General features: G+C 51.1%; 6 protein-coding genes across 6 annotated transcripts; 4 read left to right on the top strand and 2 right to left on the bottom strand.

Annotated features, from left to right (window-relative positions):
* Positions 1–165: 165 nt before the first annotated feature.
* On the top strand, positions 166–1,847 carry ALTATR162_LOCUS9091 (uncharacterized protein; the record flags this gene model as incomplete). The annotated part of the gene is made up of 5 exons (XM_043316724.1): positions 166–220; positions 283–297; positions 377–492; positions 546–671; positions 1,389–1,847. The coding sequence occupies 5 exons, from the start codon at positions 166–168 to the stop codon at positions 1,845–1,847; spliced, it is 771 nt and encodes a 256-aa protein (XP_043172659.1).
* A 155-nt stretch (positions 1,848–2,002) lies between these two features.
* ALTATR162_LOCUS9090 (uncharacterized protein) lies at positions 2,003–4,699 on the bottom strand (the record flags this gene model as incomplete). The annotated part of the gene is made up of 1 exon (XM_043316723.1): positions 2,003–4,699. One exon carries the CDS (start codon positions 4,697–4,699, stop codon positions 2,003–2,005), a length of 2,697 nt encoding a protein of 898 aa, XP_043172658.1.
* Positions 4,700–4,895: 196 nt separating this feature from the next.
* Positions 4,896–6,864, top strand: ALTATR162_LOCUS9089 (uncharacterized protein; the record flags this gene model as incomplete). The annotated part of the gene is made up of 3 exons (XM_043316722.1): positions 4,896–5,312; positions 5,494–5,947; positions 5,996–6,864. The coding sequence occupies 3 exons, from the start codon at positions 4,896–4,898 to the stop codon at positions 6,862–6,864; spliced, it is 1,740 nt and encodes a 579-aa protein (XP_043172657.1).
* A 2,040-nt stretch (positions 6,865–8,904) lies between these two features.
* ALTATR162_LOCUS9088 (uncharacterized protein) lies at positions 8,905–11,134 on the top strand (the record flags this gene model as incomplete). The annotated part of the gene is made up of 6 exons (XM_043316721.1): positions 8,905–9,340; positions 9,396–9,817; positions 9,873–10,073; positions 10,185–10,311; positions 10,363–10,482; positions 10,533–11,134. 6 exons carry the CDS (start codon positions 8,905–8,907, stop codon positions 11,132–11,134), a joined length of 1,908 nt encoding a protein of 635 aa, XP_043172656.1.
* A 2,129-nt stretch (positions 11,135–13,263) lies between these two features.
* ALTATR162_LOCUS9087 (uncharacterized protein) lies at positions 13,264–13,881 on the bottom strand (the record flags this gene model as incomplete). Its single annotated transcript, XM_043316720.1, has 2 exons — positions 13,264–13,698; positions 13,819–13,881. 2 exons carry the CDS (start codon positions 13,879–13,881, stop codon positions 13,264–13,266), a joined length of 498 nt encoding a protein of 165 aa, XP_043172655.1.
* A 638-nt stretch (positions 13,882–14,519) lies between these two features.
* On the top strand, positions 14,520–15,563 carry ALTATR162_LOCUS9086 (uncharacterized protein; the record flags this gene model as incomplete). The annotated part of the gene is made up of 2 exons (XM_043316719.1): positions 14,520–14,574; positions 14,641–15,563. The coding sequence occupies 2 exons, from the start codon at positions 14,520–14,522 to the stop codon at positions 15,561–15,563; spliced, it is 978 nt and encodes a 325-aa protein (XP_043172654.1).
* Positions 15,564–16,617: the final 1,054 nt, after the last annotated feature.

Raw genomic sequence — 16,617 nt, 5'->3', positions numbered from 1 at the left:
TGACCAGGTCCCTCTTGCCTATACAAACTTCATCATTTCTTATCGCTTGCCGCCCGCTCTTTAGAACGACCTGATCGCCTTTGCATTCCCGCGACTTTCCCCTGCTCGCGAAGACGAGAAGCTTGGCATAACGACGTCATCAAAGAATTGTACCTGCAGGCAGACATGGTTCTCGACAATGATATGCGTGGGTGGATCATGACCGCGGTCAGCGGCATAGGTAGGTTTGCGCGGGCAGCTGCATGAAATTCCCACGAAGCGGATGGACTAACGTGTAAACAGCATGCACATTTGGAGGTAAGACTATACCCGCGAGCAACCGAATTCTACCGGGGTTCGGAGAACTTCACCAAGTTCAGAAACTAAAGATGACTAGCTTCGATAATATGCGTTGATCTCATTGTTCGCTATTTTCCGGGCAAGAAGAACTTCAAGATTGAAGAAAGTAATGCGTTCTTGTCGACAGGGTTGAGTCTTTCCTTTGGTGTCATGGTGCGTATCACCACTGTTAGTCGCTCTGCAATACCTACTGACACTACCTCAAGATATTCTCATCGCTATACAGCATGCTTCCCTCGGCAAAAAACTATTTGAAGAAGGGAGGCATGTCTCCAAGAAACGCGATATTGACATTGGTCGGCTGCTTCCTTATTGGCGCTCTCGGCATCTCAGTTCTTTCTGGAATACTGCACCAGTATATTCCACACTCTGTCGTGGACTGCGACGATAAGCATGGTGATGAAGAGCAAGGGAAAGCTCATGAGGACCACGCGCATTCTCACCATCCTATGCAGGAACAACAGCCCAGTCTTCCACAGACCCATAGACATGACGAGCACTCCTCATACGGAACTAACAACCAGACTTCGAAAGCTGCGCTGTCTAAGAGACCATCTCTCCACAAGTCACTGTCATCTAAAGTATCCCAACTAGTTATCGGGGCTGAGAAAGCATGCGACGACACTGACAATGGGCAATGTTACGGTGATTTGTGTGAAATCCGGCCTGCACGCTTGCAGTCAAGGAGGTCGTTAAGCAGCTTGACAACTGCGCGACCATCAGGTATGAACAGAAGCCAAACGTCACAAGGACCGCATGAGCGTCGAGCAATCCTGGAAGATGTGGACGAAACAACACCCCTGGTGCCTGCACGGTCCGGACCAGCGACAATGGAAAGCTCTGTTGCAAGTTTACCGTCTGCCAACGGTCGTACTACGTCCAGTCTAGCACATGAGATCCAGCCCCTCCAGAAACACAGCCGCTCATCTTCGACTACTTCATCACACACTACTGATCATCATCATGACGATCATAACGAACATGATCACGACGCACAACAGCATCATCACCACGTCCCAACGAACGCCTTTCTCTCACTTGGTCTGCAGACAAGTACAGCGATTGCCCTGCACAAGATTCCCGAAGGCTTCATCACGTACGCTACAAATCACGCCAACCCAACTTTGGGCTTCTCCATCTTCCTCGCACTATTCATCCACAACATTACTGAAGGGTTTGCCCTCGCTTTGCCTCTTTATCTTGCCATCGGCTCACGCTGGAAAGCTATGCTGATCTCGGCGGTTCTGGGAGGTGTCAGTCAGCCCCTAGGCGCAGGTGTAGCAGCACTATGGTTCAAGATTCAAGGTAGAGGACGGCAACACGGTGCGGACGAAGAAATGGACACTATTTACGGATGCATGTTTGCTGTTACAGCAGGTATCATGGCTATGGTATCACTGCAGCTTTTGGGAGAGAGTCTGGATCTGACGAACTCCCGGCGGCTGTGTTTTGTTTCTGCATTTGCGGGTATGGGTATCTTGGGGTTAAGCAGTGCGCTTACAGCATGAAGCACGTAGAACATTATATTCTGAAGGCAAAGTGTCGGCAGTGACGTTAATAGACCTAAAGTATATATCTTGCGCACATGGCATTGGGATTGATGGATCTAGAGCAAACGTACAAAACATATGTTACATCATCTAATCATACACTGCATATCTCTCTAAAACTCGCGCAAAGCATCAAGCACCTCCTTCTGCCGCTGCGTTCCCATCTTCTCAAACCCATCCACACTCATAACAAACGTGCCTCTCCCACCCGTCAAAGCTCTCAAGTGGTTCAAATATCCAACCATCTCCTTCAACGGAACCCTTGCCACAATCTGCCTCTGACTATCACCCAACCCATTCCCCATCTCCCCCGTTCCCGACGCAAAAGGATCCGGTGGCGTGTACACAAGTGCCGGGTCAATACGAGGCATTGTCTCGTCGTCACCAGTATTCGTCGTAGAAGCAGTGGACTCATTAGACCCATCAAGCGACAATATTTGCCCCCCGCGTGACGAAGAAATATCCTGCACCACAGCGCCCATACTATTCTCATTAACAAAAATCGTCACGTTCATAACGGGTTCCATGAGCGTTGCCGGTGCGGCGTCACACGCCTTTCTCAGACTGGTTGATACGGCGGCGCGGACGGCCATGGAAATGGCGGTTGGTGTTGTTTCGGGAAAGAGGTGCGATTTTGCGTCGAGTGTGAGGGTTACGCGGGTATTGGCCACGGGGAAGCCGTTGAAGGGGCCACGGGCAAGGGCTGCACTTGTACCGGCTTGCAGGGAGTGCAGGACACCTGGTAGGGAGAGGTGGGGTGGGATGTGGGTTTTGTGGCTTGCGGAGTCAGTGGTGGAGAGATTGGGGTGGTGGATGTGAAGGGTGTTGTTGTCGGGGAGGTTGTAGGTTGTTTCGAAAGGGTTTTCTTGTGTTTTCTTCTCTTTTTCTTGTTGTTGAGGTGGGCTGAGAGGGATGAGATCACCGTCTTCAGCTGATTCCACAGAAGCGGTGATGCTGGCCTTCGTTTGTTTTCCTGCGACGAGTTTTTCGAGCGTGTATGTGAATGGCTCTGTAGCTGTCATCGTCGTTATCGTCTCCCTGTATCCGATTTCGATCTTCCCGATTCGTGCCTTGGCTTTGAAGTCATTGAGGAGTCTATCTCGAGCGATTTCGAGATGGAGATCGCCCATGCCTGCTAGATGCGTTTGGCCGGATTCTTCGTCAATGGAAAGATGGAGACTTGGGTCTTCTCGTAGCAGAATAGCGAGACTTTCTTGGACGTGTTTTTGTTCACTGAGACTGTTTGGTTCAATACTCGTGAAGAAGACTGGTGGAGGCACGGCAATGGGTCGAAGCTGCAGAGTGTTGAGGCCGCCAGGTGGCGTTCCCTTCATCTGAAGGCCGCGGTATACGATCAAAGTGTCTCCTGTTCTAGCGTGCTTCAACCCAGTGATCACACCGATTTGTCCAGCGCCGATGCTGTCTACTTCGACGGCGTCGTTCGCGTACATTTTGAGGAGACGAGGTGCGCGTTCAGCGAGGGAGAGATTGGTATTGTAGAGAGTAGCGCCACGGTCGATGGAGCCAGAGTAGACGCGGACGTAAACCAGGACACCGCGTTTGGCGTCGTTGACCACTTTGAAGGCAAGAGCACAAGCGTTGAGATTCTTGACTTCGGCAATGGCTAATTCACCATCACTCTGTTGCTGTTTCTTTGATGTCTTAGTCGTCTTCGTTGGTGTTGCTGCTGCCGCGCTGAGAAGGGAAGCGAGAGTGCTGCTTTGATTGGAGATACTGATCTCAGGATCTGGGCGTTCGAGTGGTGACGGGAGGAGATCAACCACAGAATCAAGCAGCGGTTGGACACCAATGTTGCGGAAAGAAGCACCAGCGAAGACCGGTATGACCTTCTGTGGTGCCTGCAGTACAACTCGGCGTAATGACTGCATAATTTGGAGTCCAGATATAGCCAAATGGTCTTCATCATGTTCCAGGAAATGCTCAACCATGACATCGTCGTGCTCGCTCAGGATCTCGACAAGCGCTATCCTCGCCTTCTTGATCTCTTCTGCAAACCTTTCGTCGGTTTTACTCAACTCTTCTAGTCCAAAAGCTTGAATGTCTCTGCCATCGCCACCGGCTTGCCAGAGCATACCACGTAAGTTGACAACATCGCCAACTCCAACAAAATCGCCATTGCCATTATTCCACCACGGTATTTGACAGACAGCTGGCCATCCATGCAGTCTAACACCGATCTCTTTGACGGTGCGCGAGAAGGCGGCGCCTACGCGGTCCAACTTGTTGACAAAGATGATTCTTGGAATTTGGTAATGTCCAGCTTGCGTCCATACCTTTTCCGTCTGTGCTTCGACACCGGCAACTCCATCAAGGATGCATACAGCACCATCCAAGACACGGAGCGAACGCAGCACTTCGAAAGTGAAGTCTGCGTGGCCGGGTGTGTCAATCAGGTTGATATTGTGAGAACTCGAAGATCGCAGCACATTATCGAACGAGGCTGGCAGCTGTGGTGGAGGTGGTGGGGTCTGAGTACTTGGTGGCAGTGGAGGCCAGTGGAATGTTATTGCTGCGGATTGGATGGTGATACCGCGTGCTCGTTCAGCGGGGAGGAAGTCGGTCACTGTTGAGCCTTCGTCGACGTTCCCTATTCGTCTTGTCACCCCGCTATAGTAGAGCATTCGCTCAGTCGTAGTCGTTTTTCCTGCATCGATATGGGCAATGATGCCAATGTTGCGGGTCGCCTTTGAAAGTAAATCATGTTGAGGTTGCGTCGACAGCAACCGCCGTGGAGTCTTCACATGGCCTCGCAAGACTCGACGGGTAGACGTAACCCATCCGACCCTCATGCCCGAGACTGCTCGATGCGATGCTGATGCGCTGATTGATTGTGTTTGACGAATGCACGTGATGTAAAGGTTGTCAACGTTCGCGCCTTGCCTAGCTCGGTTAATTCCAGAGTTGGTCAAGGCACTCGAGCGACATCATCGCATCTCTCGACAGCTAGTTGCAGCTGTCGAGAGCTTCAATTAACAACCCCACACGATGGATTACAGCGCCCACGATCCGGACCACCCTGGTGGCCGTGACCCATGGGCTTCCTCGCCTCAGGCCAACCGGAGCTCCTTCGGCCAACCGTCAGCCAACGATATCCCCTCATCCCCGCTGCCTCCGCAGGCTTCCCCGTACCATGAAGGTGGTGAACAGTACGGCTACATGGGCGACCAAGATGCGCAAAGTCGACCAGGCACAGCGCCAGAAAATGGCGACCATCTGCAGCAACAGCAGGTGCCGGGTCAAGATGCGCCGAGGTCACCGCATGCGCAGCAAGGTCAGCAACAGCCGCAGAGGTACCATGGGAATAGGCCGCAGCGACAACAGCAACACTACAAGCTTCAGGCCAAGGTCACGGGACTCGAAAGGAATAGCAAGAAGGACCCCATACTGCGCTTCGATGTTTACGTAGGTCTAAATCACGTCGATATACCCGGGCTAGGGCTGCGACATATTGGACATTGAGGAATGGATCAAGGTAGACATGTGCTCTTCTGGCGATCTAGCCGAATTGCATAGCTACTTCCAATTCTGCACATATAACTCGCACCTGGCCCTACAATCACATGTCGTACTGACTTGTCGCTAGACCAACCTCCCCAAGTTTCGAACCACCCAATTCCGCGATGTCCGACGTCTACACTCTGAGTTCGTGAAGCTAGGCGAGCACCTTATCTCAGCATGCCCCGAAGCTATTGTGCCTGCAGTACCACCAGCGACTACCTCGGCCGGCGCAGGCACCGATGAAGATGAGGCACGCTTGAAGACGTCGCTACAACGGTGGTTGAACATTGTTTGCAGCAATGATATCCTGATACGTGATGAAGAGATGGTCTTCTTCATAGAGAGCGACTTCGGATATAGCCCTGTGGTACGGAGGAAACAGCCAGCGACTGGTGTGCGCCGCAAGATGATCAAGCAGTTTGCGCCGCCGCCAGATGACACACCAGAACTTGCTGCAGCACGACCGGTTGTGAAGGCTTTCTATTTGGGCACAATGGAGGCTGAGCAGAAGCTGGAAAAGGTCGTGAAGCATAGGAGAAGTAGGCACACACAAGCAAACGTCTGGATGCAGCGCTAACATGATCTAGATCTCGGTGTTGCAGAATCGGATCTCGGTGCCAAGTTCGCGGCGCTGCATGTCCAAGAGACACACGTCGGTCTTTCACACGCATACAAGAAGCTTGGGAAGGTCATCCAGGCCACTGGTGACTACCACGCAGCTCAGGGTACTGCTGAAGCTACAACTCTTGGTGACCCTCTACAGTACCACAGCAGCGACGCCTTCATTGCGAAAGAAACCCTCACAAATCGACACATCCTTCTGCGCGAGCTGCTACAGGCGCAGTCCGCGACAAAGTCCAAATTGTCTGCAGCCGACAGGCTGAAGGCCAGCTCTAGTGTAAAACGGGACAAGGTCGATGAAGCGATCGCAGCATTAGATGAGGCGAGGAGTCACGAACAATATCTCACGACAAAAGCCCAGCGCGTCACTGCCAATCTGCTTCAGGAGCAACGCAAATGGTTCAACAGAACCACCCAGGATATGAGGCAGGCGATTCGCGAATATGTCGTACGAGAGATTGAGGCGGAGCGCCGTACGCTTGCCACACTAGAATCCGTACGGCCAGACATTCGCGCTATTGATGGTAGTGGTGGCCTTTCTCGGCTGGGTCGCGAAGCACACCCAGCTCAGCGCCGTGTTTCCATGGCCAGTTCGCAAGGGCCCAAGGGTGATGCATGGTCGGGCGTACCACGACGACCAGGTGACGGCCTCAATCGTAGCATGAGTGGCAGCATCGTCGCCCCGTTACCCGAGGTTGATGAGGATGGGGAAGAACCAGTGGGTGGTAGGAAGCGTGCAACGAGCAAGGCAGGTAGCCAGAAGGGCCTCGAAGAAGATGATGACCGCATTGACGCAAAGAATGCTGCGAGCAGGCTGGCCACTACGACGTTCTAGGAGCAACTTCGTCTGTGGTAGGTTGAAGTATACTGGGCAAGGCATGGTTGGTCGCATTCTTGGTATGAAGAGCGTCTGCAGGATACCACTCGATATTTGTATCACAGTCCATACGAGTCTACCTCTAATTGTTTCTCAATGTTGCGTGGCATCTGCTATCCTTGTCTGCGGACATGAAGACAGAGGTCGCCCCTCCCGTAAAAAGATGCGTTGAGCCGGCGTCGAATTAGCGCTAGTAAACGATCGTTGGTCTACTTACATGATGGCGTCACTGTCACCTTGTCGCGTTGCCTTCTTTCTCTTTTGTTATTTGGGGGAGACGGGCCTAACTGAGGTCTATTCATCATCATCAAGCACCTGCAACCTGTGCAAAAAACGAGACATTGATCGGCGCGTTGCATTGCATCTTTGAGGCGTATACGTTCCCAATCCGCCGGATGCGCATCAAGATGTTTCCTATCCATCATTACTTGGTCGCAGTATTACATTTGATTGATTCCCACTACCGGGACCTGCCTCGGCTTCTGACGTCCATCACGGCAGTGAGGGCTCCAATCCAGATTGGCGGAAGTGGCACCTGCACGCTATCTGCTGGTGATCACGTCTCCAGGGAGCATCAGTTGATCAAGGGGCTTTTCTTGCCAGCCCGGAGCGTAATCAATACGGCATGGCAACGATATTGCAAAGTGTGGGGCTGCATATTGCATCCTGACCATCTGGACGAACAGCGGCAGTCCTTCGCGCTAATGCTATTTCGAGCTCGCGCCGCCTGACTGACAAGCGCATGCGCCATGGAACTCTCGATGCTCTTCCAGAACCGTGCCACGGCACCAACCGCTTTGTACCATTCTTACACGGTGACAGCTACTCCGGACGTGGCTGATGTTGGGCCTGGCCTAGCTAGGAGGCCTTATCAAGAGGCAAGCGACTCATCAGACTGATTCTTGATGCTTCGCGTATTGCGTCTGCAGCGACCATGTTCGTAGTTTATCAAGTCCTAGACATCTGGGGAGCCGATCCCCCGCATTATGCGACATAACGATGCCCGGTCCGGAAATACTGCCTGTAGCGGGGCACGAGACAAGGGTCTGGGATACCACCTAAGAGTACGCGCCTAGTCCATAGCAACGACCACCGCAGTTGCTCAAACCTAAAAGGCCAAGTCTCCTTTCAGCCTGCGAACGGAGTACTCGCTGTGCCACTAGTGCGCAGCAGTATCGAGCAATGTCTCTGATAACCGTGCTAGACATCATAGCATGGCGATCATCACAAAGGGGAGCCCTTCTCAGTGATCAATAACCCGACTGTAGTACAGACTGAGAAACCAAATCATCCGCAGAGTTGTGCATAGTAAGCATAGAGCTCAACCACCTAAGACTGACAGGACGTTTATCCTTGAGATGAATCCATCGAGTAAATCCGACTCCGCAAAGCCCAAGAGTAACGGGTTGGACGGAAGCAGGGTGGGCCACACCATCTGACTGTAAGCGAGACGTCAACCGCCAGCAGCTCCGTGCGGCCCTGTGTCCCGGGTAAAGTGTTGTGCAACTTCAACCTGATCACACATCAGGTGGTTCTTACGTGTCTCAGCCTGCGAATAGGAGCATTGAGAGGCACGAATTACTGGAAACACTTTTCCTCAATTGGCTTCACTGAAACCACCAACTCCATTACTTTACGCAGCCTATGAACGCCATCAACCGGGATGCCCGAAGGCGAATGTACAGTTCGGTCGAGCCTGGATAGGAGGATCATACCCGCAGCCACCGGCGATGTCTAGGTCCTCGGAGACAGTCATGGCGAGCATTCATAATCCAGCGGGGCCCACGTCCCCTACAGACACCGTTGGCTGCCTTACTCTCCCACATCGATGATCTCCTCGCTCGAATCTTGAAACCAGATGTACTTTCTTCGGGAAAGTCGTTCATAGTTCACACGCCGCTCCAACGTCCCGAATCGGCAGACACCCCGGCCATCTTTCATCCCCACGGGGTGCACCCCACATTAGATAGACTCGACGGTCGCAAATCTAACACAATCATGCCGAAAGTGTTTAGATATTTGAAAACTGCTCTTTCGCCTAGTATCGGAACTGCATCGCCTCGAGAGTCAGTAGACGACAATAACGCGTCGCGCAAGGCATCGTTTACTTCTTCGGCCGACGACACATGGCTTCCAGATTTTGATCCGCTCACAGTCTCGGCGTTCGAGCTTTCGGAACTTCTGAATGCGCAGGCTCTTACAAGTGTACAGATTGTACGGATGTATCTGAAAGAGATTGAATTGCACAACAGAAGAGGAAGACAATTACGCGCATTGATTTCGGTGGCGCCAAAGCATGAAGTGTTGAAGATAGCGAGGAAGCTCGACGAAGAACGAGCAAGAGGCAAGATAAGAGGTCCATTACACGGTATTCCAATAGTACTGAAGGACAACATTATGACCGATGAGAAACTAGGAATGGACACCACAGTGGGTATGTGGTAGGCAAACAATCTTGATCCTTAACAGTGACTTACTCCTCGTTTCAGGGTCGTATGCTTTCGTAGGCTGCATACCAAAGAAAAGCGCAACCATCGTTCAACGACTGATCAAACGAGGCATGATCATCATTGGTAAATCTAACCTAACCGAATTCTGCGGCCTCAAAAACCCTTCGATGCCCCCAGGATGGTCTGCAGTGGGCGGACAATGTCAGTCACCGTACGTGTCAAGACACATTGAGAAAAGAAAGCTACATTGGGAACTTTCTGCGCCAGGAGGATCTTCGACCGGATCCGCAGTCGCAGTAGCTTCAGGTTTCAGCACTCTTGCCATCGGAACAGACACTATCGGATCTCTGATCACGCCGGCAAACCGTGCAGCTCTTTACGCTTTGAAGCCCACAGCTGGCGTGGTGCCAATGGACGGAATCTTCAATCTGAGTAAAACATTCGACGCCGTTGGAGGCATGGTAAGCATGTGCATATGCGTTAGTTCTTACCAGAGGCACTGACCAAGTGTGATAGGCCAAATCTGCGAAAGACCTTGTAGCGCTAATGGACGCCATGATGGTTCCCACCAACCGCGAAGAAAACACGAGAAGCCCACACAGATCGTTCAAGATCAAGCCAGACTTCGGGTCGCTCCGTATCGGCATATGCGAGCCGACCATCTGGAAAGCGTGGCGTAAAAGCGGGCGGATCAATGCTGACGCCGAGCGGTTCATGGTAAGTTGGTGGGCTTTCTGCTTATGTGGGTGCGTGGAAGTCGCATAGAAAAGCACATTATGTTGCAAGGATTGGTGTTATGTTGGGATACGCAGTGCTGACATGGTGCAGATACAAAAATATGACATGATTGTTCAGAGCATGATCGAGATGGGAGTCGATGTCGTGTATCCGGTGGAGTTACCGAACCAATCGAGCTTGACTATCGATGGCAAGAACTGCTTTGAGCCTGTCGTGTGTCAGTATTGGAGTTCCTTGATTGTGCTACGTACATGCTGATATGATGCAGACTCTGAATTCAAGGATTGTCTTGCAGAATTTATTCGCGACTTCAGGATCACGAAGATACACTCTTTGGCCGAGATCATTAACTTCAACCTGGATCACCCCGAGCTGTGCCTACCACCAAGTACGTTCATGCAAACTGCCACACTTTTATACATTACTAACGCCAGTCAGCATGTCCGGATCAGAACGATCTAATGGCTGCCCTGCAGTCTAGCACCAAGCGCGAAGAGGTCAACGCCGCACGGCAACATCTTCAAACCGCCAGCGGACCTGAAGGTCTCGATTTCCTCTTTGCTACGAAACAACTCGACCTCATTGTTGCTCCCGGCGATGCACCTCTCTCTACACTCGCAGCAGCAGCCGGCTATCCAACTGCCGCGTGCCCACTCTCCGCCCTCAAGCTCAACGGCCAACCTTTCGGCATTACCTTGGCCTCACGTCCACACACCGAACATATACTCCTTCACTTCCTGACCGCCTATGAGAACATCTTTCCACCACGCGCACTACCAATGCCTCTTTCGTCAGTACCTTTGCAAGATCCGAATCCTGAACCTTTACCAGACCAGCCGATTGTTGATTTGATACTGCATGAATGGGACACACGGAGATTCAGTTGCAGTGCCGATGCGCTTGCAGATTGGCTGAATGCGCGATGGCGGAAGAGCGGTTATGAATTGAGTGCAGAGACGATCTGTGAAGTGCTGCGAAGTAATGGTCGAATTGCGTTCAGAGGCTTGGGTGACGATGCCGAGGGCGCATTTTCGAGATGATGTATGATTACGTTTCGGTGCAGATTTGGTAGTACATGGGTTAGCGCGGCGTCTAGTTTGTCGGGTTCTGAATTTTGGTTGGGTTAAGGTGGTATGAAGGTGGTGCTGGGGTAAGGTTTGCGAGAGATATCCACATCCACTTGTTTTTTGTGAGTCATAGCAGAATTTTCACACCACACTCCACAGGAGGTGTAAGTTTATATGATTGCAGAGAGTACACGGTCTGTTTTGCACCATTATCAGATGCAGTTTCAATGAACCCTGTTATATTGAGGCTAATTTTGCTATTTTTCATCATTCAATCAACAACAAAGCTGCTTGGCGCAGCGGAAGCGCGCCGGGCTCATAACCCGGAGGACCTCGGATCGAAACCGAGAGCAGCTAGTTGATTATATTTTTGCTTTTGATTTTGTCCGACGTGTCCGTCACTTTCTCGATATTTTTTACAACTACACCTTGCTCGGCCTATTCTGGCTGCTGAGTTATCGCAACTCTGGCTTTGCTACCTTCACATATCTTATCTGTTCCCGCTTGTTTATCAAGCACCTCAAGTTTTGGCTTGACGCACATGACATTTCAATACACGAACATGCAACAATAGTGAATCAATTAATTCAGGTGTACCCTTTGCTTCTCAATCCAGTGATAAACTGCAGTCTTCTCTCACAAACAGTCCACCACTCAGATCGAGATATCCTCTGAGTAAGCTGTCATGTCAGCTTATAACACCATAAGCCTAACTTATCGTGACAATGACACCTTCCGGAACGTCACTAAAAACGACGCCCTCGCCTGCCAATGCCCTCTCAAAAACGGTCGCCATGCTCTCGGACTCGACTGCCGCTTGCTGATGACGCATACCGTGGTTTTACAATGAGTTGCACTCGAAGCCTGGACCTACCCTGGAGGTATCCGCTTGATCGAAAGCTTACAAGTATTTGATCCAACGAGAGTGTACAATTTCACAGTAGGTTTCGATCTTTCGTAGAATTCATGAAGAACCCGTGGTATGATGTGCGCACAATTTGCTTAGATAGTCTTTGGTATCCAGATAAGACCCCGCGCTATGATATAAGGCTCATAACGGATACTTTGGAATCTTAGGGTTTTACAGACTACCCATGAAAGATATGCTTCATAGCATTGCTTGGACCTATACCGCTTGATCAGTTTGCTACCTAAGTAGAATTCAATTCGTGCCCCTCTTACTCGCGCAGGTACATCGCAATACTCGGGAAGGAATTTCAGTCTTGTGATATCTGCCAGGGAGGCATTAGTTCGTACACACAGAGACGTCCAGTTTCGTTACAGTCATCAGAGAGGTGGATACTCGTACGTGCAGAGCTTTCCCGGCTTCTTGTAGTAGTCAGAGAGAAGGCTCTTTTCTTATAGACTCATCAATTGTTGCGATTGACTGTGGTAGCGTGATCATAGGTACTTGCCAGTCGGCCCTTTGTAGAGAAGGATTCAGACGGCTGTCTATACTGGTGTCTACGGCACATCAATAATAATCCCTTTAAAAGATTGCTCGACTCTACCAGCTATATCAAGACACAGTTTCGGAGCCGAGAAACGACCAATACCTCAACCGACCAAAACTGTCTCAACATATACGTGCTTATGTCAGTGAAAAGGAAGGTGAAGAGTAGCGCCTGATGAATTCAACAACAAAGGTGAGTTCAGAAAACATTCGACTACCCTTCATAAGCGAGCTTCAACTATGGGGATCCTGTATATGAATAGATAACCCGAAAGGCTGCAGCACTATGAAGTTGCCCAAGCTTTCCTGTTGCATGCTGTTGTAGACTGCAGCGTAGTAGAACAGTAACTCCTCACCTGTTCAAATTCTCCCTTGTATGAGGTAATGTAATCAAAGGGTTTCGGTTGCTGTGAAGAATTGAGAGGGATATAATAGTACTCGCTAACAACGTCATGTATACATCCTGCATGAAAACGGTGAAAAGAGAGTATAAGAACATACAGTGCACCAATAGCAATCCCATCTCCTGCTCCTAACCCGGAAAAGAACACCAATATCATATATCCATACTCTGGCTCCTGGTAGCCACCACGATCATGCGCTGAAAGCTCCTTAGATCATACTCCCACCACCACAATGAGGCGTCAATCTATGCGCCATCACCCCACAGCCCAACAACCTGCATAGCAAAAGCCACGCCAGCCAAGCTTGTCTTAACCCACTCAACCTTCTGCTTCCTCTCGACCGCCAACCGAACCTGCTCGCCATTGACCTCATCGCCCTGAGCCTCCAATTCCATTACTTGACGCTTCTTATCACCACCTGCCGTCAGGCTAACCGCATAGTCGATACCGGGACCCGAGACAAAGGAGAATATGGACGTGTAGAGCAGATAAGGATGGCGGAACCGTCTAGGCGACAAGCAGTACGCGGAGAAGAGGGTAAAGGTTGTTATATGGCGTAGGTAGGAGGAGAGATTTGTGGATTTGGTGGAGAGGTAGACTAGGGATGTTCGGGCGTTTATGGCGGTGGGGAGAGCGAGGAGGGCAGGGAGGGCGATTGTGGAGACGGTTGCTGAGACGCCCTGAGTGAGGTGTTAGTATCGTTACAGGCTCTTTCGCTTCTTTTTGTGGCTCGGGATAGTTGGAGCTGTGATAGCTGTATGCGGGGAGCTTGAAACCTGAAGTGGCGGAAATGAACTTACTGTAGCGATTCCCAGGGTGATTGTTCCGACGAATTTACATATTGAGACTGTTTGCGCCGTCATCGTGATAATAATGAGGGATCACGAGATAGTGGGTTGGTCTATCTATCTATCGAGGGCTTCTTGTTGTTGGGTTCTCTGTTGGCAATGCACGTTGACGTGCATGCAGCGCTTGGAAGATTGCGGAGATGGTGCGGGATTCATCCGGAGCAGGCACTAATCTTTCGGAGAAACCATCATGGCCCATGCTCCATCGCTCCCCTTCCATAATGCGGAGAAGGGCACATGTTAACAAGGTGCTGCACGGCTGCGCGACACAGAAAGGAATCCGATCCGAAGTCTGCTTATTGCTAGGACGCCCCTTGCTTTACTCACACGTTCTACACAACTTTTCAACTTACAAGATGTATTCGATTCGCGCAATGTATCGCCCAGTGCGCATCGCAAGCATTGAGAGAGTAATCTTCCCAGTCGTACCTCGGCTTCCAAAAGCACCGCGTATTTCACGATCGTCTGCCCGATCTTGCGGCCGTAGCTTTCACTCGACGTGAGCATACTCACTTATTTATACTCTACGCGATTTGCATCCATCCACTTCACGATTACTCGCTGCTGTCATCACTTGCTCACTCATCCACGCCAGTCCTCTTCAGTCCGACAAACCCAATAGCACGGAACCCGCCTGGAAAACACCGCGCGCAATGCCTGTGGAAAAGTACCAGTTTATGAGCAACGTCTGGAGGGATGGCATCTTCGGTAAGTCTCGCATATAGGCAGTGGGGTTGGATAGTTGGGAATCTCCCAATGCTTCACATCAGACAGCTCTACATCTGGATGACGAGCTAACACAAACACCTCCAGACAACAAAGTCGTCTTCTGCACCGGCGGTGCAGGCTCAATCTGCTCTGTCCAAGTCCGAGCCATGGTCGCCCTAGGAGCAAATGCCTGCATCATCGGTCGCAACGTAGAGAAGACGGAGAACATGGCCAAAGACATCGCAACCGCACGCTCAGGCGCAAAGGTAATCGGTATCGGCGCAGTCGACGTCAGGAAGCCCGAACTCCTCCAACAAGCCGCAGAGCGCTGCGCCAAAGAACTCGGCAGCATCGACTTCGTCATCGCAGGCGCAGCAGGAAACTTCCTCGCCACCATCGATCAGATCTCGCCGAATGCCATGAAGAGCGTCATCGACATCGATGTACTGGGTAGTTACAACACGGTCAAGGCGACACTACCCTATCTCAAGGAATCAGCGGCGAAGCATAAAACAAATGGCACGACACAGCCAGCCAACGGAACAGGCGGACGCATCATCTTCGTGAGCGCAACTTTCCACTACACAGGCGCACCCCTCCAGAGCCACGTCTCAGTTGCAAAGGCAGGTGTAGACGCCATGGCCATGTCCGTCGCCATTGAGCAAGGCCCCAGAGGCATTACATCCAACATCATCGCTCCTGGACCCATTGCCGGCACCGAAGGCATGTCGCGACTATCAAAGTCCGATGGCAAGAGCAACGCTTCCAAGACCATACCACTTGGTCGTTGGGGCACTGTCAAGGAGATTGCTGATGCAACCGTTTATCTCTTCTCCGATGCGGGCAACTATGTTAATGGCGAGACACTGGTCGTTGATGGTGGTGCATGGCATACAGCAGGTTTCTCGGGCGGATTCGAATATCCAGATTTCCTGCTCAGTGGGGAGGCTGTTACGGGTGTTGCAGGGGGAAAGAAGTCGAAGCTGTAGGTCCAAGTTATCAAGACTGTACTTAGCCAGATATGGAATCAACAGAGTAGTGCTACCTGTTAAAGCTGGTTGGTACAAGTGACATGGATAATGTGATTTTGACCTGGATGCATGTCGCGAGGCGCTATTCTGCACTGCTTTTCTACACGATCAGGAAGCTGAACATGTACCTCAAGCCGACTTGATAGTGCCCTTGGAATGCTTGTCCGCGTTGGTATTGGTGTTAAGACATCCTAGCTGCGGTATGCCGTGCGGCTCATTCCATACCTCGGAGCGCCATAACACCGGTATTCGAGCCCCAGCGATCTGGAATAACAAAAACACCCCTATTGTGCCGGTGTTCACGCTCGAACCCTATTGCAAATGAACCGAGGCGCAAGCTTGACAAAAGGAAGGTAGAGCTGAGCGGAACAATCGGGTCTCAGTACTGCAATCTCACCGTGTATTGGAAGGCGTGCTTATGTGCCTCCTTCTACGGCCTTGGGCGTGAACAAGACCGGACGGACGTATTATGCGTATCTTCGTATCAACCTCACTGGCAAGTAAGCACCGTGTTCCAACACAATGGCAACATCCAAGCAACAGATCATCGACCCTGAGCGGGATCTCATCTCGTCGTCAACACATCAACGCAAATCTTTCATTCCCCGCCCGATGCCAGCACATCAACGTTATCCGCTCGCGCATCACTTCATCGTTGGTAACCCACTTATTACCAACTTTCTTACCATGATATGACGAAAGTGTTACTGCACCAGGTTTGAATGATTGAACATCTTCATCTTACCCCTTGATCTGACGCACATGCCAGAACGGAGCTCCAATTTTAATAAGAGAATGCAGCAACAGCTTCCCTGCTCCCCTGCCGATCGCACTATCGATACCCAGGGGTGCTCCTTTTGGGCTGGACTTGGTGGTGGCTTACCTTACATGCGTCATAGCCCATTTCAGGAGATAAAGGACTGCGCGGTGCCGTTAGTGAGATTGAAATGGGATTAGCGTCGTAAGGTTGCCGTGTTTGGGGCATAGGGCGGGCTAAGACGCGTGGTCGCGT

This window comes from Alternaria atra (genome assembly GCF_907166805.1).
Source record: "Alternaria atra isolate CS162 genome assembly, contig: 29, whole genome shotgun sequence".
Lineage (NCBI taxonomy): Eukaryota > Fungi > Ascomycota > Dothideomycetes > Pleosporales > Pleosporaceae > Alternaria > Alternaria atra.
Note: the sequence above shows the minus strand (reverse complement) of the source record. Positions and strands in the feature narration are given on the sequence as shown.